This window comes from Chiloscyllium plagiosum, unplaced genomic scaffold (genome assembly GCF_037043375.1).
Source record: "Chiloscyllium plagiosum isolate Xiang-an unplaced genomic scaffold, Cpla_swu_hap1 HiC_scaffold_27, whole genome shotgun sequence".
In the NCBI taxonomy this organism is placed as follows: Eukaryota; Metazoa; Chordata; class Chondrichthyes; order Orectolobiformes; family Hemiscylliidae; genus Chiloscyllium; species Chiloscyllium plagiosum.
In genome coordinates this window covers 16266990-16289929 of record NW_028270165.1, presented here as the reverse complement: position 1 = coordinate 16289929, position 22940 = coordinate 16266990, and the positions used below count along the sequence as shown (strand labels likewise).

The window sequence follows — 22940 nt, the reverse complement described above, 5'->3', positions numbered from 1 at the left end:
TCTATTTTAGATTACAGCATCTGCAGTTTTTTATTTTGTCTCTAATAAATGGTGGAGCAGATTCGATGGGTCAAAATATCCTAACTTCTGCTCCAATGGTCTTGCGGTCGTAGGTTTGTGCGGGTCTTGGGCTCAATGAGCAGCAGCGCCCACTGGAAGCAAGGTTCATAGAAACATAGAGGCACTACAGTGTGGAAACGGGCCCTTCTGCCCAACAAGTTCAGAGCGACCCTTTGAAGAGTAACTCACCCAGACACATTTTCCTACCCTATCACTCTGCACTTACCCCTAACTAATGCACCACACCTACACATATTTGAACACTATGGGACTATTTAGCTTGGCCAATTCGCCCAAACATGCACACGTTTGCACTTTGGGAAGACACTGCAACACGCAGAGGAAACCCACGCAGACACAACGGGGAATTACATGCAAACGCCACACAGACAGTCACCCTGAGGATGGAATTAAATCTGGGTCCCTGGCGCTATGAGGCAGCAGTGCTAACCACTGAGCCACCACCCTCCATTCCCCCACCCCCCCCCACTCCCCCAGTAGAAAACAAAAAAGCCTACCAACTCTCCCACTACCCCCACTGTCAGAAAGGGCAGGAGGATCAGTCCTGGGGGTGACCCTCAGCAGCGTTACCGGCAGAATCTGATTGTTAGGAGCATTGGTGCTTCCGCTGGTGCTTGTTCAAGCTGCAGGACATTGTGAACCTCTGCCCACACTTGGGGCAGGCAAACGGCCTCTCCCCAGTGTGGACCCGCTGGTGCGTCAGTAGAGTGGAGGAGACAGCAAAGCCCTTCCCGCACTCGAGGCAGGCAAACGGCCTCTCCCCAGTGTGGACCCGCTGGTGCGTCAGTAGAGTGGAGGAGACAGCAAAGCCCTTCCCGCACACAGAGCAGCTGAAGGGCCTTTCCCCAGTGTGGACCCGCTGGTGAGCCAGCAGGTCAGAGGAATCGCTGAAGGCCTTCCCACATTTGGGGCAGGGGAAGGGCTTCTCACCGGTGTAGACCCGCCGGTGAATCACGAGGTGGGAGGAGCGAGTGAACACATTCCCACAATCGGGGCAGCGGAAGGGCCTCTCCCCTGTGTGCACCCGCTGGTGCCTGATCAGGGCGGAGGAATCGCTGAAGGCCTTCCCACACTTGAGGCAGCTGAAGGGCCACGCCCCTGTGTGAACCCGCAAGTGCCTCAGCCGGGCGGAGGAATCGCTGAAGCTCTTCCTGCACTTAGGGCAGCTGAAGGGCCTCTCCCCAGTGTGCACCCGCCGGTGCCTCAGTAGGGCGGAGGAATCACTGAAGGCACTGAAGTGCCTTCCTGCACTAAGGACAGGAGAATGGCTTCTCCCGGGTGTGACTGCGCCGATGTGTCTCCAGGGCAGACGGGACACGGAAGCCTTTCCCGCAGTCGCCACACTTCCATGGTTTCTCCATGGCCGAAGCTACAGTTGCACACAAACGCATGTATGTCCCCTCCCTGCCTCGAATTCCTCTTTCCAGGCCAGATAACTGTTTCAGGCTCCACACTCAGTGCGTTGCTGCAACAGTAGGGTCTCTCTTCCAGTCCTACTGATGCTGAAAATGTACTGAAACAGGAACCAATTGGATCATAGTTGAAAATTGTTGCAGTCCCGATGGATTGAGTGACTCACAAATGCTGGAGAATCAGAGTCGAAAACTGCGAGTCAGGCAGCATCTGAGGAGCAGGAGAGTCAATGGTTCAGGCATCAGCCCTTCATGTGTTGATTTTGAAACTTCATCTTCAGATCAAATAGTCTGAAAAGAGATTACAAAAGTCAACAGTGTCAGTCCAGGGTAGAAATTCAGAACATGCAATTCTACTTTCTGCAGAACATTCTTTTGTTTTATTATTCCACAAAACTGAAAGCACCATCCCTCTCTCTCTCTCTCCCCCTCTGTTCTCACTCCATTCTAATTCTCCTGAAATTGCTGATTCAGGATCTGACTGGGACAGAAGAGCAAAACAGTCACAACTGACATCTCTCTGAATTTTGGATATCTGCACCTGAAAATTAATATCTTCCACGACATTGGGATACTGTTGAGAGTGAGCAGGTCTGATTTTTGGAAGCAAAAATATAGTGTGTAAATTCAGGATGAACCGGCAATGTAGCTTCTTGGCAACCAATCAGACACAAAATGGTAAACGTGCCCCCACAGGGGAGTTTTAGAATGAGACATCAAGGCTATGACACCAGAGAGAAATTGAACAGACTGGCATGGCAAACCAGAGTCATCTAGATATACAGCACAGAAACAGGTCCTTTGGTCCAATGGTCTATGCTGACCAGATATCCTCACTGAATCTGGTCTCATTTGCCAGCATTTGGCCCATATCCCTCTAAACCCTTCCTATTCATAAACCTATCCAGATGCCTTTTAAATGTGTCATAATTATACCAGCATCTACGACTTCCTCTGGCAGCTCTTTCCTTACACGCGCCGTCTTCTGCATGAATTGCCCCTTCGGTTCCTTTTAAATTCCTCGCCCCCTCCCCGGGCCACCTCACCCTCAATCTTTTACTCTATAGTTCTACACTCCCAGAGAAAAGACCTTGTCTATTTACCCTATCCATTCCTCTCTTGATTTTATAAACAATGGAAGCATCAACGGCTCAGGGCGGGGATGGGGAGGGTGGGGGGGGGGGGGGGGGGGAGGCGGGGGAAGTTTGCTGAATGTGCTGGAGCCAACGCGTAAAAGAGGACACAAAACCTTGAAGCTGCAATGAGGAACACTGCATGTGCTGTACTTGTACCTGTTGATTTTATTTGTGGGAATCAAGTGCATTTTAAAAATAAAAACAAACAAGATATCTATCCCTCCCCTTTCCCAATCTCCTAATGCTGTCCTGGACACAGAGTGAGAGAATTGGGAGCAGGAGTTGGCCATTTGAGCCTGCACCAACATTGAACACATCATAACTGAATATGAATATACCTACAGCCAGGTGGATAGATTGGGTTTTCTTTCACTGGAGCAGAGGAGATTGAGAGGTGACCTTATAGAGGATTATAATATCATGAAGGGTACAGATGAGGTGAAAGGCAGGTGTCCTTTCCCTAGGGTGGGGCGTTCAAGATTAGGGAGCAAATTTTGAAGGGGAGAGGAGAAAGATTTTAAAAAGATATGAAGAGCTCCATTTCTTTCTCCGGTTTGTGTGTGGAATGGGTGTCCAAAGGGAGTAGTGGATGCATGTAGAGTGACAATGTTTAAAAGACATTTGGAAATGTACATGAACAGGAAAGGTTCGGAGGGATATGGGCCAATCACTGGCAGATGGGACTAGTTGGGTTTGAGAACATAGTCAGCATAGACTAGTTGGTCCGAAGGGTCTGTTTGTGTGCTGTATGACCGTGCAGCTGTTCTGTACTGGTCTTAAAACCATTTTCTTGGAAATCCAAGATGGCGGTGGTTTGAGTGGTCTGCTGTGCTGGGCTCTGTGCCATACCCCCGGCAAGGTGGACTTTTACCCCCTCCCCCCACCTCATTAACCATCCGTAGGAGAAAACAATCGCTAATATAAACTTACTGAACGTCTAGAGCTGCTATAATTGTGGTTTGACAGCTTTAGGACCAGAATGAAAGCAAATGAAGGAAAAGGGCCGACAGGGGTGCAGCAGGTAGGGCTCTCCCCTACTGCATCGGGGGCGCCTGGAGCCATTGCTCAAACTCCCAGGGCAGACCCTTTGGGTTTAATGGGGCAGCAGCAGTTACTCTCGGTGTTTGCCAAACTCTGAGATAAGATTGAAGCAGCGGTGGAACCGCTATCTGCCACACTGGAAAAGCATGGAGCAGGAAATTCAAATGTTGGCCCGAAGAGAATAGGCAGCGGAGGAGAGGACCGTGGCATCAAGACCGTGGCGGAGGTCTCAGGAGGAAGGATCTAAACGCTGGAAGACCAGGTTCGGGTCCTTCAGGAGCAAGTGGACGACCTGGAAAACTAAAGTAGAAGAAATATCTTACAGCTCGTGGGTCTTCCGGAATGTGAGGGAGGCGAAGACTTTATTGGATTCCTGGGGCTGGAGTTGGAGTCGGGCCTGTTGAGTGTGAAGCGGGCCCACCGGATCGAAATGCGCAGGTCCGGGTCGGACCCGCAGCCCCGCGTGGTCCGAGTGCGCCTCCTGCATAAAAGAGAAAAACAGTTAGTGATTGTAACAGCAAGAAGACTGGGAAGAGATCCACAGGCTTTAATGCACAAAGGCTCAAGAATAATATATTTTCAGGACTTCTCGGGAGCCTGGATTAAGAAACGGGCATTTGATGAAGTTAAGAGAAAATTAAGGGATCTGAACAGAAAATATTCTTTGAGGTCCCTGACCGTATTGCGTTTCTCTCATGGAGGGATGGTATATAATTTTGATTCAGCAGAAAAGGCGAAGGACTTTGCAAATTCTCTGAATTAAAGAAATCGAGTCGGGGTGAAGGCGGGAGGGACATCATTACTTTTTTGCCCCTTTTCTTGTGGTTATCGGCTTTATACGTACTGCCTTGACGTAAAACTGGAATTATATAGTATATCAGTCAGTTAGGTATTGTCTGAGGCCATTTCTTTACTGCTGTCCTTTTGTGTTTGGATTGGGGGTGGCTATACCTGTGCTTAAGATGTATGGAGAAGGGGTGTGGGGAGATGGGCAACCATTGTTAACTCTCAGAATGTAAATAACATGTTTTTTTCAATCTGTGAATTGCCTGGAGTTTGGGGCACAGCCTCAGTGGGAAGGAGGCAGGATGGTGGCAATGGTGGGGTTGGGGGGTTGAGGGGGGAGATGTCTACATAATTGGGGGTTATTTGCGCATTTGCTTAAGTTATATGTGGTGGTTAGATTTTTATTTATAGTAGTTTTGAATAGGAGCAGTTTTTAGACTTTATAGAGTTAATGTCTTTGTTGCTCACCACACCTCAGATAAGCTTCCTCCTCTTGGGAAACCACGGGCTGCCCTGGATGACCATGGCTACTGATTCATTCAGGTGGTGCCCCTGGAATGTAAAAGGGAGCCATTCCCCCATTAAAAAGAAAGACGGTGCTGTCAAGCCTCAGGAAGGAAAGGGTGGACACATTTAACTGATAAGGAACATCTGAAACTGCAGCAAGGAGGTTATGATAGGGTATTCTTCTCCTCCTTTAGCTCCAAGTGTAGAGGAGTGGCTATACTGGTAAGAAGGAACCTCCCTTTCCAGGTAATTGAGCAAATTAAGGACAAACATGGACTGTCCGTCATTCTTAAAGCTCTCATACATGGTGAAGAGAATGGCGTCCTGAATGTGTATTGTCCCCCCGGTGCACCCTCTTAAATTTCTAATTGATGCAGTTGCTAAATTAATGAGTCTTGGGGGACGCCGCATGGTCACTGGAGGGGATTTTAATAGACTAATAGATCCCGAGGTAGACAGGGTGCCAAGGGGCCAGGCAGGTACACCCGCGCAACCTAAGCAGTTGGTGGACATGTGTGAGGAGTTGGGATTAGTGGATGTGTGGAGGCATCTCCACCCTAATGGAAGAGACTTTACTTTCTCTTCCAACCCACACAAGTACCACATCGGAACTGACACTTTTTAATGCCATTGGATTGCTTGGACAGAACATTGGCTTGTGAAATTGGCATTATTGCTGTCTCGGACCATGTGCCAGTGTAATTAGATGGTAAAATCAAGAGTGGTGGAATGGATGCACAGCACTGGTGCATGGACCCATTCCTGTTAAGGGATAGCAAATCTGTTGAGTACATCACAAGAGTTCAGAGCCTTCTGGGATATCAACTCGGGTACGGCCAGTAATCCGGAAATACTGTAGGAGGCCACTAAGGCATCTTTCTGAGGCCTGATTATTTTTTATTCAATGACGAGAAGGACGCAGAGGAAGGAGTAACAACAGATGTTGGAGACCCGTCTGCAGATAGCTGAGGAAGTATATTACAATAGGCCTTCACTGGTCAAGCTGCAGCTCTCCGGGCTGCTCCCAACTCATTGCACACACTGGGAAAAAAAAAGGTCTGCTTTGCTCAACAAAGATTGTTTGATTTTGTAGATAAGCCAGGTAGATATCTGGCCAGAAAGAAAAATGTTTCCCAATCTATTATGTCTGTTAGAGAGAAGGCTGGTACAGTTACCCGTGAGTTAAAGAAGATTTAGGGAATACTTTGCAGGGTTATATCGGTCGGAGGGAGATGAACATGGTGCAGCGAGAATACAGGCCTTTTTTGAGATCCTGCATCTCCCTAGTATAAACGCGGAACAGGTTTCCTGTTGAATGGGCCTATGACGATACAGGAGGTGCAGGATGCAATAAAACATCTCCAAGGTGGCAAAGCACTGGGGTCAGATGGATTCCCAAGTGATTTCTATAAGGAATTCATAAATATGTTGGTGGGGATGTATCGCTATTCATATGCACAGGATTATCTTCCGCCCTCTCTTAGGAAGGCTAATATCTCCCTCATTTTAAAGGAGGGGAAAGAGCCCGAAGAATGTGCTTCATACAGACCCATTTCACTGTTGAATGTAGATTTTAAAATTCTACCCAAGACGCTGACCCTGAGGTTGGAAAAGGTGTTGTTCTGTATTGTGAAAGAAGATCAGATGGGTTTTGTTAAGGGCCGTAGCTCCTCCAACAATATCTGGAGGGTACTGAACATGGTGCAAGTATGCCAGCAAAGGTTGATCCTGGGTTCGGTGACCTCCCTAGATGCAGAAAAGGCATTTGACCAGATAGAATGGCTGTACCTGCTTGGGGTCCTCAAGCGCTTTGGTCTGGGTACAACCTTTGCTAGGTGGGTGGTGGTGTTGTATAATGATCCTAAAGCAGCAGTCATCACAAATGGCACTAAGTCAGATAACTTTAATACTGGGAGAGGTAGTCAACAGGCGCGTCCTCTTTCACCACTGCTATTTACCTTGCCAATTGAGCCATTAGCTGAAGCTACCAGGTGGATTCCTGAAATAGTGGCGCCAGGAGTGGGAATGGGGGAACATAAGATTACCCTATATGCTGATGATGTCCTTTTGTTCTTGGCCAATCTGGAGGAGTCCGTTCCTCGATTGATTCGAACAATTAATTTATTTGGGTGGGTGGGGGGAGAGAATTAGTGGAGGTGCCTGATCTGAAGGATGGAATGCAGTTCCTGTTTAGATGGTCGTCAAAAGAGTTTTTGCATTTGGGAATTTTTTTTACTCCTGCCTTCCACCAGCTGTAAAAAGCTAACTATGTACAATTAATGGAGAGGATAAAGCAGGATTTGCAGCGATGGGACGGATTACCGTTTTCATGGTTAGGCCGAATAGCTCTGATTAAAATGAATGTTCTTCCTCGCCTATTGTACCCCATGAGAATGCTCCTGTTGTTGCTACCCAGATGAGTATTACTGAGGCTCAATGGTTGGCTCGGTTCTTTTATTTGGTGTCGCAGCCGCCCCCTAATTAAATTTATCAAATTGCAGCTCTCACAGGATGAGGAGGAATGGACCTTTTGGACTTGAAGAGATATCAAATCTGCGCTTTCTTAGCATATGTGTGTGACTGGGCACGAGGGGACTCGGGGTCGATTTTGCTTGACGTTGAAGCATTGCAGTTGAGATGTCCCCTACTTAATCTATTATTCATTGATAAGATGAAATCCGAGACTGAGCAGTGTAAGAGTACAATCATTTTAAATACAGTGAAAGCCTGGAGGATAATGAGGCAAGACAAGGGCAATTGGCTGATGACCTCACTGATTACCCCACTGGTGGCAGCCCAAGTATTTAAACCTGGGGCAATGGACTCCGGCTTTCAGTCCTGGGAGAATAAGGGAATCTTCTGTCTGAGAGATTTATTCGAGGGTTAGGTCTTGATGTCATTTAGTTAGCTAAGTCAGAAATATGCATTGTCTAATAGGGACCTTTTCCGGTACTTTCAGCTAAGGGATTATATACAGAGGAATACCACGCTTCTGGCTCAGCATTACAGGTCAAATGTGGAGTAAAGAGTACTCTGTGTACAGGTGCTCTTTCAGTTAGTACGTTGTATCATTTACAGAAGGGACGTACCTTAGGGGATGTGGAGGGACTCTCTAGGATGTGGAATCGGGAGCTAGGATAGGATATTTCATTAGAAGTATGGCAAGATATATGGGAAAATGTAAGGAAAATTTCAATATGTAACAAAGCACAGGGCATGCAATTGAAGATTTTACACAGGGCTTATGTGGCGCTAGAGAGGCGAGCTAAGTTCAAGATAGGCACATCACCAGGGTGTCCCAAATGTAAAATTAGTATAGGCACTCACACATTGCTATTGGTCATGTTGTAAGATCCAGAGATACTGGAGTGCTATAGTGAGGGAGCTGAAGGACATCCTGGGGGATTGAAGTTAATGTGAATCCGGTATTTCTTCTTCTGGGGTTGCCAAATTTGCCTTCTCTTGGAGAACACAGGAACAGACTGTGTAACATTCTTTAGCACTGTGCAAGGAAGAACATTTTAATTAATTGGATGTTGGAAAAACCCCCAGGGCTTATGGGGTGGCATATGCTGGTGATGGAGCATCCCCCCCAAGATGACCTCACAAATATGGTGCACCACAAAATAGTAGTTTTACAAGACTTAGCGGCCCTTTCCAAATTATATTGATGCAGACTGATCAGCAGTATTAATTAGAGCGGTGGTATAATTAATACTGCTGATCAAGTGGGAATCAGTCCGGGCGCTCATGGGCCCTGGGAGGGCAAGGCTGGGTGAAAGGAATACGGGTGCAATAACTGGTGCTCCCATGGATGGGAGCCTTAATGGAGATGTGGTGAGTGAAATAGAATAAAGTAATGTGATAGAATTCAAATTAACTTAAATTATGTTTAATTTTATTTTTATTCAATTTGATTGTAGTTTAGTTTAAGCTAAGTTTGTTCTAGTAGAATAATAGGTAGCTCATTATTAATAGTATCATAATATGACATTGTTGTACTGCTATTTTTCTGTATTTTGGTATTGTTCTTTTTTGTATATGGAGGTGCTGTGAGAGATTTGAAAAAGTTTCTAATAATTTTTTTTTTAAATTCTTGCCTTCCCCATAGCTATTTTTGACATTCAAACGTCAGATGAACTCAGCTTAGAATATATTCAATATGTCCCAAACTACAGGAAGGCATCCCCACTTTGAACTAATTTCCTCTTGCTAATATACCACTTGCCTTGCTGATTGCTTGCTGCACCTATGTGACAACTGGCATTGACTGGAGTAGAAAGCCTGAGCAGAAGGTATCTGAGGCACGTTTGTACATCCACACATCATTCCTGATGAAGGGCTTTTGCCCAAAACGTTGACTGTTCTGCACCTCGGATGCTGTCTGACCAGCTGTGCTTTTCCAGCGCCACAATTTTCGACTCTGATTTCCGGTATCTGCAGTCCTCACTTACTCCACATCCCAATATATCACCATTTAAACAATTTACCTCCTTTCTGTTTTTATTTCATAGGAAAGGCTATAACTTCACACTGCGTTACTACGTTTACCATGTGTTTGCCAATTGAGACACATACCTGAACCAACTTTGCTGCAAGTCAAGAACTGAACACCAGAGTGAAAAAATAAAATGGAAAAGGGGTGAGAAGAGTGTGTTGTACTCACAGATGTTGGACAGAGGAAAGAAGTTGCAGTCTGGGATGAAGTTAAATCTTCATTCATAGAGAGAGGAGCAGCAACACCTTCACAAGCGCATTGTCCAACTTCCGCATTCAGACAATTGGGGGGAGGCTCTCAATGGCAGGAGGACCACACTCCTTCCGGTCCTTCAGAGCTTCCCATTGGGCGATCAGAAGAATGTTGCGCGCCATTTCCGCTAACAGCAAAGAGCATTCGTCGTATTTTGCTGACACCAGCGTATATGCGCAATGCTTCCTGACACCGAGAAGCATGCGCAGTATGCCCAGTGGAGATGCTGGTCCAACTGCCAATCGGAGAGAAAAAAAGGCTGGAGCCACACTTCTTTTGTTTTCCTGGGGCTCAACAGTTTATTCCTTTTGCATTTTGTCTGGCTGCTCAATTTTTGAATGTCTTTTCCCCAGGGTAGAGGAAATTCAAAACTGGAGGGGCATAGGTTCAGGGTGAGAGGGGAAAGGTTTAAATGGGACCGAACTGGTAACATTTTCATGCAGAACGTGGTATATGTATGGAATGAGCTGCCAGAAACAGTGGTCGAGTCTGGAACAATTACAACATTTAAAAGGCATCTGGATGGGTATATGAATAGGAAGGGTTGAGAGAGATATGGGTCAAATGGTGGCAAATGGATCACCGGATTAATTTAGAATATGTGGTTGGCATGCACCGACAGGTTTGTTTCCATGCTCTGCAACTCTATGACTCTATTACTACTTAATCTGAACCAACTTCACAAGATGAGGAATTGGCCATTCCATCCTTACAGCCTGTCCTCAACTGTGGCCTAATTGCACAGATTTCAATGCAAGTTTCTGAAAAATGTCTGGAGCTTTTTTAAAAAATAATTGAATTTGCTTTCAACCTTTACTGATGTTTTTGAAAATATCATTTTAGCGATTCTCAATGTTAAAGATCAGCCATTTCTCACACCACACCCTCCCATCTCCCAAGTAGAGTCATCACCATCCACGCTCTCTCGATCCTGAGATGGGCTGATACAAGAAAGGATGAGGGTGGGGGTGCAAGTAGAGAAATTGGACGGGAAACAGAGGCTAGGGGGAAGAGAGAGAGAGAAATGGACACGGGGACAGAGCATTGGAGTTAGAGAAACCCTGGGGGTGCACAGGGTGGGGGGCAAAGCGTTTGTCAGAGAGCGAGAGAATGGGGGTGCAGAGTGTGGGGAGAGAGAATGGACGTGGGTCAGTGGGTGGGGAGAGAATGGAAGGGGGACAGAGGGTGGGGAGAAAGAGAGCAACAATGAGTGTTAGGAGAGGGTGGGGGGAGAGAGAGGGAATGGATGGAGAGCAGAGGATGGGGGAAGAGAGAGAATGGAGAGGGGCAGAGAGTGGGAGGAGAGAGAGAATGAATGTGGGGAGACGGACTGAATGGAGGAAAGCAGAGAGTGGACGAGAGACTGGACTGGACAGGGGGCAGAGGGTATGGAGATAGAATGGACGGAGGTGCAGAGGGTGGCGTGTGTGACGGGGGGGGGGAGCTGGGATAGCGAGAGAGAATAGACAGGAGGCGCTGTGGGCATGATTGGATCTTGATTGAATGGGGAGTTGGTGAATGCGTCCCACCCACTCCCAGCATCCCCTTCTTTGCACATGCGCAGTGCAGATTTTTGTGAAAGACGCGAGAGAGAATCTGGAGCGTGAACGCAATTACCCTCAGATCCTGGCATCAGCAAACCACTGCCTTTCTGTTTTAAAAAGTAAATAAAAATGTGGGCAATATACTGGGAACGGCAAGAAGTGACTAAGAAACTGAACCGAGAGTCAGCGCTTTCCGGTGAGGGGAGCTGGGCAAAAACAGGAGGATGGAAGGATGAATTCGAGTTGGAATCCATTGAAAGGTGGAGGAAATGGGAGACAGAGATTTCGGGTAGGAGATAGGGAAGGCTGCTCGGTACAAACTAAAATTCTCTTATCCTATTTCCTGCCCTGCACTGACAGCAATGATCTGTTTTCTCAAGGTATTAGCAGAGGAGGATTTGCTGTTCAGGCGTGCACAAGAAATTTACTCAGGGCCTGAATATCAGCAGCGTTTGAATACAGGAGGGGAAATTATTTCGAACATCAACGTGACTTGAGAAGCCCCGTGATTATACGCAGCCTGCGTGGGAGTGTTCCAGGGTTCTGGCTGTGCAGAGAACTTCAACTCTGCAGCGAAATGTGGACTAGTGTTCTCGCCGTAGACGAGCCCTTCTTTGGATCGTTGAAGCTGCTGAGACGCAATGACCCCTGCACCGTGGAAACTCTGTGGAAGCAAATTCAATTCCCCAAACGGGCTGGAGTGTCACCAGGACTGGCATGAAGCCAATCGATTCCTTCAATCCAAGACTGTAGGTGGTGCGGCAGCAGCTGCCTCACAGTGCCAGGGAGGTGAGTTCGAGGCCACCCTCAGGGTGATTGTCTGTGTGGAGTTTGCACTTTCCTACCCCCCTCCCCCTCCCCCCATCTCTTGGTGCTCTGGTTTCCTCCCAAGATGTGCAGCTTAGAGTGGATTGGGTGTTCTAAATTCAGGGATTAGCTGCGGAGGTTATTGAGTAGGATGCTCTGAGGGGGGGTCAATGTGCATTGTTGGGCCAGAGGGACTATTTTCACAGTATAGGGGGTTGATGATTCCCCCAACGTGTCTGCAGCCTGGCTTCCAGCTGCATCTCTCTGAGGCGAAGGTCCTCCAACATGTGTTTTCCCTAGTTTCCAGCACCCAGAACCTCCCACCTTCTGCAAATCGAAAGACAAGTCCCACCCTGCCCTCTACAATGTGTGCTATGTAACTGCTTATTCAGTTTTAGTGGCCCAGCAGAGGCTGGTAGCCAAGTTCGGAACACATGAGGATGGCATCAACCAGGACCTTGGATTCATGTCACATGACAGGTAACCCCACTTCACTGTCACTCGCTCTCACACCCACACAAAGCACACACTCTCACATTCACACAGATCCCTCTCAGACACACACACATATACACCCTCTCACAGGCTGATACTCTATCACTCGCACACTTTATCAAGCACGCACACACTCACCTATACTCTCATGCATGCGCACTTACATATAAGCCTTTGGTGTGATTTTGTATTTGCAGAAACATTGTGCGCTTTTTGAGCCAAATACAATCTACAGGCAGTTAATCCATGTGAGATTTTATAAATTCCTACTTTGGAAATAGAACCAGTCTCACTCAAGATTGGGATACAGACCTTAAGTTGTCTCGAGAATGTGTCTTCAAACAAGTTCTGGGATTTACATATTAATGAACCAAAACCTGCAACCCATTCTCAAAGATGAAAGACTTCACAACAATCTAAGTTGTTCTATATCATTTCTGTTGCATGAAACTGCGATCTATTGCTATAAATTCTCCTATGATCCTTCTCCACAAACACCTGATGAAGGAGTAGTGTTCCGAAAGTTCGTGCTTCCAGATAAACATGTTGGAGTATAACCTGGTGTTGTATGATTTTTAACTTTGTTTCTTGTGAATACATCCCACACTTCCCGGTGCTGTCAGTAAACCTTACAATGTCGATGAAACGATGCAATACCTGCAGAGATGAAAAACTTACAATTTCTAACAATATTAGCTACTCATTCACTGCTCCTTCTGATACACGATATTGGAAACAGTGCAAGAGGTTGAAAGAAATGAGCAGTTTTAAAACAAAAACCTATTGGATCTCATAGCTTTCATTGACAGTCTGAGACTGGGGTTAAGTTCAAGTAACCTTTATTGCCACCCAACTTTGTTACAGCTTCAGATTTCCCCAGCAAAAAAAAAGTGTATGAAAAGAAGCATTTTTTTAAACAGCTCAAATCTCACACACTCCTCCCAACTCCACTTCCTTTACTGTTGGTCAGCACCAAGTTGTCCCTTTATAATTGGATTCTTGGTACAGCCTTAAGCTGAAGGAAGTATTGCCTCACTCAGCAATTTCCACCCACACACTGTATCCATTTTAGTTATTCCCACTCATTTGACATGGTGGGGGGGGCAGTCAAGAGTCAACTATGCTGCTGTGGGTCTGGAGTCAGGTGTACGCCAGACCGGATAAAGGATGCAGTTGAGATGACTGAGTGAATCCTTTCCCACAATGGCAGTTTCCTTTCCTAAAAGGAACATGAGTGAATTAGATGGCAGTTTCTCCCCCCCCAAAAATGGTTTCATTATTAGATTCAGAACTCCAAATTTCTGACCGAATTCCAATCCCACCATCTGCCTCGGCTGGATTCAAACCCCGGGAATCCCCGGAACTGAGTTGATCGTCCAGTCGATAATGGCACTCGGCCGTCACCACTTCAATCCCCCTGCAATGGCATGTGAACTCAATAGACAATAGGTGCAGGAGTAGGCCATTCTGCCCTTCGAGCCTGCACCACCATTCATTATGATTATGGCAGATCATCCGCAATCAGTATCCTGTTCCTGCCTTATCTCCATAACCCTTGATTCCACTATCCTTGCTAGCTCTATCCAACTCTTTCTTAAACGAATTCAGAGACTGGGCCTCCACTGTCTCCTGGGGCAGAGCATTCAACACACCCACCACTCTCTGGGTGAAGAAGTTTCTCCTCATCTCTGTCCTAAATGGCCTACCCCTTATTTTTAAGCTGTGTCCTCTGGTTCGGCACTCACCCATCAGCAGAAACATATTTCCTGCCTCCAGAGTGTCCAATCCTTTAATAATCTTATACGTCTCAATCAGATCCCCTCTCAATCTTCTAAACTCAAGGGTATACAACCCCTGTCGCTCCAACCTTTCAACATAAGATAGTCCCACCATTCAAGGAATTGATCTCATGAACCTAAGCTGCACTCCCTCAATAGCCAGAATGTCTTTCCTCAAATTTGGAGACCAGAACTGCACACAATATTCCAGGCCAGCATGCTATTAGCTTTCTTCACTACCTGCTGTACCTGCATGCTTGCCTTCATTGACTGGTGTACAAGAACACCCAGATCTCTTTGTACTGCCCCTTTACCTAACTTGACTCCATTTAGGTAGTAATCTGCCTTCCTGTTCTTGCCACCAAAGTGGATAACCATACATTTATCCACATTAAACTGCATCTGCCATGCATCTGTCCACTCACCTAACCTGTCCAGGTCACCCTGTAATCTCCTAACATGCTCCTCACGTTTCACGCTGCCACCCAGCTTTGTATCATCAGCAAATTTGCTAATATTACTATTAATACCATCTTCTATATCATTAATATATATTGTAAAAAGCTGCGGTCCCAGCACTGATCCCTGCGGAACCCCACTGGTCACCGCCTGCCATTCTGAAAGCGAGCTGCTTATCACTACTCTTTGTTTCCTGTCAGCCAACCAATTTTCAATCCAAGTCAGTACTTTGCCCCCAATACCATGGGCCCTAATTTTGCTCACTAACCTCCTGTGTGGGACTTTATCAAAAGCTTTCTGAAAGTCCAGGTACACTACATCCACTGGATCTCCCTTGTCCATCTTCAGAGTTACATCCTCAAAAAATTCCAGAACTCGCTGGTGGCTCCGCAGGTGGGAGGAGCAGGTGAAGCCCTTTCCACACTGAGAGCAGATTAACGCCCTCTCCATGATATGGACCCTTTGGTAGATTACAGTGTAGATGTCTGAGTGAACCCCCTTCCCGCACACAGAGCATGTGAATGGCCTCTCCCTGGTGTGGATCGGCTGGTGCCTCCACAAGTTGCCCACATGACTGAAGCTCTTCTCGCACTTAAGGCAGGTGAATGGCGCCTCTCCGATGTGGACCTGCTGGTGGGTCAGCAGGGTGTAAGAATCGACAAATCCCTTCCTGCACTCAGAGCAGGTGAACGGCCTCTCCCCCAGGTGAACCCGCTGGTGTTTCGGGAGGTGGGATGCATCGATGAATCGCTGCCCACACAGAGAGCAGGAGAACGGCCTCTCCCTACTGTGAACCTGCTGGTGTGTCTACAGGTGGGACGACTGAATGAATCCCTTCCCACAATGGCGGCACATGAATAGCCTCTCCCTCGTGTGAACTCGCTGGTGTGTCTGTAGGCTGCACAGCCAACTGAATCCCTTCCCGCATACTGAGCAGGAGAACGGCGTCTCCCCAGTGAGAACGCATCTGTGGGTGTCTAGCCCCAATGGGGAAGGGAACCCATTCCCACAGTCCCCACATTTCCATGGTTTCCCCATGAGGGGAGCATTCTTTGTGTCGCGCTGGATTTGAAATTAAAAACAGAATGGATACATAGTCTCTCCCCACTATGAGGGGTGAGATTTTGATCCCCCAAGCTGAGTAAATTGTTTGACGCATTTTTCACAGACAGCGTACTGAATCTGTCTCACTCGGGTGTCTCAATATTATTCCTGCCACACCAGTGTTCAAAATCTCTCACACAGACAAAAGCAAACATTTCTTCTCGAATTGAATGGCTGCTGATATTCAAGCTCCAATGATTCAAGTGGCTCTGTCAGAAGATGATGTATCATTTGTTTTCAGATTTCTTTCTGCATGTCTTCCTCCAAAAAGAATCACAAATTGAGTGATCACTGCCAGTACTGTTAAATGAACATAACATCGGTGGCAATTCCTGTAGATTGCTAGATGAGTGCTGACCATATATTATGCAGGACGCAGAAAACCCTCATGCAACATGATAGCCTTAAGTGTGTATGGAGGACAACTTAATTTAGATCGCAATAACCTGGAACAAGCTGTTGACAAAGGTGCTGGAAATGGAGCTGAATCAAGAATATGATAATGAAATGTCAAGGCTGCTTGGGAAAAGAAAGCCAGTGAAGTTACTGAATGACTTCCTGCTGTCCTTGTAAATAAAAAAGAGACAAGAGATATAGAACGTAACTCTATTACTGCATTAGAAGGTGAAAAATCATAGTCACAAAGTTTTTATAACAGCCAATAATATCAGATATACACCATATGAAGCAACAGATGTCGACATTTGAAATCAATGTGCCAATCCCTGAAATACTGCTCAGTTCCATGAGAAACTACCCTTATAATTCTGAACATGAGGAAAGAAGTAAACCTTTTCCAGGGTGCAAACTCTCTACGTGCCAAACTGAGGGAATACACAAGGAAAATACCTTTGAGAGGGACAGAGAGCATCTGAGCACCTTTGGAGAGCCTGCTCCATCCATGGAGTCACTCCAGTTGCTACAAGTGAACAGTCTCCACCCCACACCACACCCCGCCACGCCTCTCTCTCCCCCTCCTCCCAGGATGAGGAATGGAAAGGGAGAGACCTTGCTTTGGTCCCAGATATTACCCAGAGGGAGGGAGTTTCACTCTGAAATTGACAGGGCTACCTCCACGTTGTGACGTCCACAATGGGGTGGGGGGGGGGGGGGGTGGGCGCACTGCTCCTGCGCTGCCCTGCAGCTGAGGCACGTGGGGAGGGGAGGACACTTTGCAAACTCCTTTCGCTCTTCTCCACGTCAATGCGGTTTGAGTTCAAGCAAAGCACGGGGTTTAATTTTAGCTTTACACTCTCAGAAGACGCCCACCTCTGTGAATCCAACACTTTACTCCCCCCTCCACTCCATGGAAATATCGATTTGAGAGACTCCAGAGTTGGAGTTGCTACCATACCTTTGTAGGGGGTTTGGTAGAAGCTGTTGATTTTAATGAACCATTTCAATTCAACTTCATCCTTGCCATTCAAATACTAATTTTACACAGAGGGTAGTTGATGTGTGGAATGAACTTCCTCAGGAAGCGGTGGATGCGGGTACAATAAAAAGACATTTGTTTTAGTACATGAATAGGAAAGGTTTGGAGGGATACAGGCCAACAGCAGGCAGGAGAGACTGATTTAGTTTGGGATTATCGTTGGCATGGACTAGTTGGACCAAAGGTCCATGATCATGCTGTATGACTCGATGGTAAGTTCATAGTTCCTTGAAAGGGGAGTCGCACATAGACAGCATAGTGAAGAAGGTGTTTGATATACCTGCCTTGATTGGTCAGTGCACTGAGTGCAGGAGTCGGGAGGTTATGTTGCGACTGTAGAAGACATTGGTTAGGCCACGTTTGGAGTATTGCATGCAATTCTGGTACCAGCGATCCCACCCTGACACACCATAAACCAGAGATAGTGACTGAAATTGACTCTGATACAAAATCAAATCATTAAATCGCTGCAGTGCAGAAAGAGGCCATTTGTCTCATTGAATGGGTACAGGAGTTGGGAGGTCATGTTGTAGCTGTACAGGACATTGGTTCGGCCACTTTTGGATTATTGCATTCGATTCTGGTCTCCCTACTATAGGATAGGAACGATGTTGTGAAACTTGAAAGTGTGCAGAAAAGATTGAAAAGGATGTCGCCAGGGTTGGAGAGTTTGTGGAAGAAGGAGAGCCTGAATAGGATGGGGCTGCTTCCCTGGAATGTCGGAGGCTGAGGGGTGATCTTATGGACATTTATAAAATCATGAGGGGCAGGAATAGAGTAAATAGGCTGGAGGAAGTGGTGGAGGCTGGTACAACTACAATGTGTGAATAGGAAAGGTTTGGAGGGATATGGGCCAAATGCTGGCAAATGGGACACTAGATTTATATAGGACATCTTGTCAGCATGGATGTGTTGGATCAAAAAGTCTATTTCCGTGCTGTATATCTCTATGTCTATTTGATAACAGATGCTTTATTTCTGTTGATGTAAATATTGTTAGGGAGAGAGAATTCCTCAAGCAGAGGATGATAAGAATCCTGGGAGACCCCTAATTCTGGTTTACTATCTAATGAACACACTTTAAGCACCAAATGTGCATTTATGTAAAATTTTGTTTCATTTTTCTTGTTTTATTCCCTGCTCCGATGACTCTCTCAGTCTGGATGGTTGTCAGGCTGAGAATAATGTGGATTGGGCCTTGATCGACTGAATGTTTTATTGCTCTGGAAGGTGTAAAAGGGGCTCAAAGTTTCAGCAGAAAGCCAGCTGAGCTGAGAACAGACATCTTACTCTGTGGGAACAGGGAGAAGAGGACAGAGAAATCAGGACCTGAAATCCGAGCTGACACCAGATTTGTTATTAGTGCTTTGATTAGCAGTGCCAACCCTCTACCTTTACCTCGCTTCCTATTCAACTTGAATGCCACGTACCCCCTCAATATTCAGATCCAATCCTTGTCATCCTGAAGCCACGTCCCTGTTTGGAGTCTCAGAGCATAATTATTCTCTTCAATGTGTGCAGTGAATTCATTCAGTTGTGTAACATTGCAGCACACATTCAGCCATACAGTCTTCAGTTTCAATTCTTGTGTTCTGTAGAATCCAGTTTTGATTGATTAGATTCGATTCCCTACAATGTGGAAACAGGCCCTTCGGCCCAACAAGTCCACACCGACACCCTGAAGAGTAACCCACCCAGACCCATTTCTTTCTGATTAATGAACCTAACACTATGGACAATTTAGCATGGTCATTTGACCTGACCTGCACATCTTTGGACTGGGACATTTACTTTCCGTGTCCCTTTCTATCATTCTCTGATGTTCATTTCCACACCACTACATTGCTCACCTGCCTTGGTACGGATTGTCCATAAAAAATGCATGTTTATACATTTGCAGTAACAGAAGCAGGAGTAGGCTATTTGGTCCATCGAGCTACTCCACCATTCATAAGGATCATGGCTCATCTATCCATCGTCTCAGCTCCTCGTACCTGCATTATCCTGACTATCCTAAATTCACCTACCATACAAAATCCCATCGAACTATGTCTTGAATATGGCTGCTTCTTCTGCTTCTTTGAGCAGAGAATTCCATAGATTCACCACTCTCTGGGAAAAGCAGTTCCTTCTCCTCTGTCTTAAACCTACTCTCCCTAATCTTGGGACCTAGTCTCACTCACCGGCAGAAACGACTTGATAGGGTGGGTCTGGGTGGCATGCTCATCGGATGGGTCAGTGTGGACTTGATGGGATGAATGGCCTGCTTCCACGCTGTATTGATTCTATGATTTACCGCAGTTGTGTTTGCCATTGACTGCAGCACCAGAACCTCCCACCTTCTGCAAATCGAAAGACAAGTCCCACCCTGCCCTCTTGTACGTGTGTTATCTAACTGCTTAATCATTTCTCGTGAATCCCAGCCCACACCTCCCGCTGCTGCCAGTAACCTTTACAAAGCTGATGAGACAATGCTATACCTGCATTACTGAAAGTCGTAAGGCTTCTAACGATACCAGTTACTGATTCACCAATCCCACTGATGGACAGCATTGGAAATACAATGTTGGAGGCTGAAAGAAATGAGCAGTTTAAAACAAAAACTCACCTAACCCTTCACTAGGCTCCCTGCTCAGCACACTTTACTTAAATCACTTCAACTCCACATTGCAACAAATTCCCACTTTCCACCAATATCCTGAATGTCCTCACTCACTCAGTTGCTGTCTCACAAATGAAAGATTTCATTGTAGGTTCTGCTCCCAGTATGGACAAAACATGTTTGAAAGTTGCTCTGAAAGTCCAGTCTTCACAATGACACTTTTGCTTTCCTTCAGTCCAAATTGTCCGTGCTGACCAGATATCCCAAATTAACATCGTCTCATTTGTCAGCACATAACCCCTACCCCTCTCAATTCTCCCTATTACCAGATGCCTTTTGAAATGCTTTAATTATACCAGCCTCCACCACTTCCTCTGGCAGCTCATTCTATACACACAACACCTTCTGCGTGAGAAAGGTGCCTGTAAAGTTCCTTTTAAATATTTACCCTCTCACCTCAGACCTATGACCTCTAGTTTTGGACTCCCCTTCTCTGCGGAAAAGATTTTGGCTATTCACCCTATCCATGCGCCTTATGAACTTTTATAAAGTCACCCCTCAGCCCCCAATGATCCAGAGAAAACAGCCCAGCCTATTCAGCCTCTCCATATAGATCAAACCCCCCAACTCTGGCAATACCCTTGTAAATCTTTTCCAAATCCTTGCAAAGGTTCGTAACACTTTTCCTGTAGCAGGGAAACCAGAACCGAATACAGTATTCCAAAAGTGGCCTAATCAATGTCCTGTACAGCCACAACATGACCTCCCAACATCTGTTTTGAAATGCACTGACCTATAAAAGCAAATATATCAACACCTTCTTTGCTATCCTGTCTACCTCCGACTCCACTATGAACCAGCACTCCAAGGTATGTTTATTCAACAACACTCCCCATTAAATGGGTAGATCCTGCCCTGATCTGCCTTTCCAAAATCCATATTTCAAAATGGGGTTGAGAAACGCATAAGCCGTGATTGAATGGTGGAGCAGATCTGATGGACTAAATGGCTTAATTTCTGCACCTATGTTGTATGGTCTGTTGCTGTCCTAGACACAGTGAGAGAATTGGAAGCAGGAATAGGTCATTTGTCTTTCCAGCTGGCACCAGCATTGAACAGTTCATAACTGGATATAAATATACCTGCATCTAGATGGATAGGCTGGGACTTTTTGCACTGGAGCATCAGAGTTTGAGAGGTGACCTTAGAGAGGATTATAAAATCATGAGAGGTATAGATGAGGTGAACGGCAGGTATTCTTACCCTAGTGTGGATGTTTCAAGATTAGGGAGCAAATTTTGAAGGTGAGGAAAGAAATATTTTAAAAAGACATGAGGGGCACATTTTTTTTTAAAGATAAAGAGTAGTTCGTGTGAGGAATCAATGTCCAGTGGAGTTGCTGGATGCAGGTACAGTTACAATGTTTAAAAGACATTTGGATAAGTACATGAATAGGAAAGGTTCGGAGGGATGTAGGCCAATCATTGGCAGGTGGGACTAGTTTAGTTTCAGAACGCCGCCAGAATGGACTAGTTCGACTGAGTGGTCTGTTTCTGTGCTGTATGACTCTGTAACTGTTCTGTACTGGTTTTAAAACCATTTTCTTGCATTCTCCCATAACCTCTTTGTTCTTCAAAGTCACATGAACTCAGCCTTGAATACATTCACTAACCGACCTAACTGCAGGAAGACATCCCCACTTCTGAACTCAATTCCTCTTGCTGATATACCACTTGCTTTGCTCATTGCTTGTTGCACTTTCTGACAACTGGCAGTGACTGGTGTGGAATGACACTGAGGGCCCTTTGTCTATCCACACATCACTCCTGATGAAGGGCTCGTGCCCGAAACGTCGACTCTCCTCCTCCTCAGTTGCTGCCTGTCCTACTGTGGTTTTCCAGCGCCACAATATTCGACTCTGATCTCCATCATCTCACTTTCGCCACATCTCAACATATCACCATTTAAACAATGCACCTCCTTTCTGCTATTTTTCTACACTGCAAAGGCTATAACTTCACAATGTGGGACTGCATTTTCCATGTGTTTGCAAGTTGACACACAGACCTGGATCAACTTTTCCAGAGTCTGGCCGCTCCCTCGGTTCACTCTTGAACGCCAGAATGAAAACGTGGTGATAAAAACACTGTTGTACTCACAAATGTTAGACAGAGGAAGGAAGTTACAGTCTGGGGTGAAGTTTAACCTTATGCAGAGAGAAAAGAGCAGCAGCAGCAGCTTCAGAGCTCACGGTCCAACCTCCGCATTTCCACAATGGCCGGCTCTGATTGGCAGGAGGACCAGACTCCTTCCGGTTCTCCACTGCTCCATGGAAAGCAGCTCGCGCGCCGTTTCTGCGGACACCCAAGAGTATGCGCAGTGCTTTGCTGACACTGGCGATCATGCGCAGTACTTGCTGACACCGTGGAGCATGCTCAGTGTGCAGGAATTTGTTACAAATTTTAAAGTTAAAAATCACAAAGCACCTGGTGATAGTCCAACAGACTTATTTGGAAGCACTAGCTTTCGGAGCCCTGCTCCTTCATCAGCTGATTGTAGAGTATAACATCGTAAGACACAGAATTTATGATCTTATAATTCCACAACCACCTGATGAAGTAACAGCGCTCCGAAAGCTAGTGCTTCCAAACAAGCCTATTGGACTGTAACCTGGTGTTGTGTGATTTTTAACTTCGTACACCTTAGTCCAACACAGGCACCTCCCGATCATGACAAATATTAAGCGTCCAAATGCGAATACGAAAGAAAAATGCCGAAGCTATTTTATTTTGCCGATTTTTTCCCCTGTGCCTCGACATTTTATTTCTTTTGCATTTTGTCTGGCTGGTCAACGTTTCTGTCTTTTCCCCAGGTTAGAGGTATTCCAAAACTAGAGGGTAAAGGTTTAGGGTGTGTGGGAAAGATTTTGAAAGATCTAAAAGACTAGGAATAGAACATTCACCCCTTACTGGGGGAAAGTGAGGACTGCAGATGCTGGAGATT

The 22940-nt window shown here is 46.1% G+C and overlaps 1 protein-coding gene and 1 pseudogene across 1 annotated transcript; both read right to left on the bottom strand.

Moving 5' to 3' along the window:
- Positions 1-667: 667 nt before the first annotated feature.
- Positions 668-1442, bottom strand: LOC148143243 (uncharacterized). Its single transcript, XM_087975792.1, is given in 2 exon segments — positions 668-1327; positions 1329-1442. Coding segments are annotated over 2 exon segments (774 nt in total).
- A 2547-nt stretch (positions 1443-3989) lies between these two features.
- On the bottom strand, positions 3990-15834 carry LOC148143242 (uncharacterized; annotated as a pseudogene).
- Between the last annotated feature and the right edge of the window lie 7106 nt (positions 15835-22940).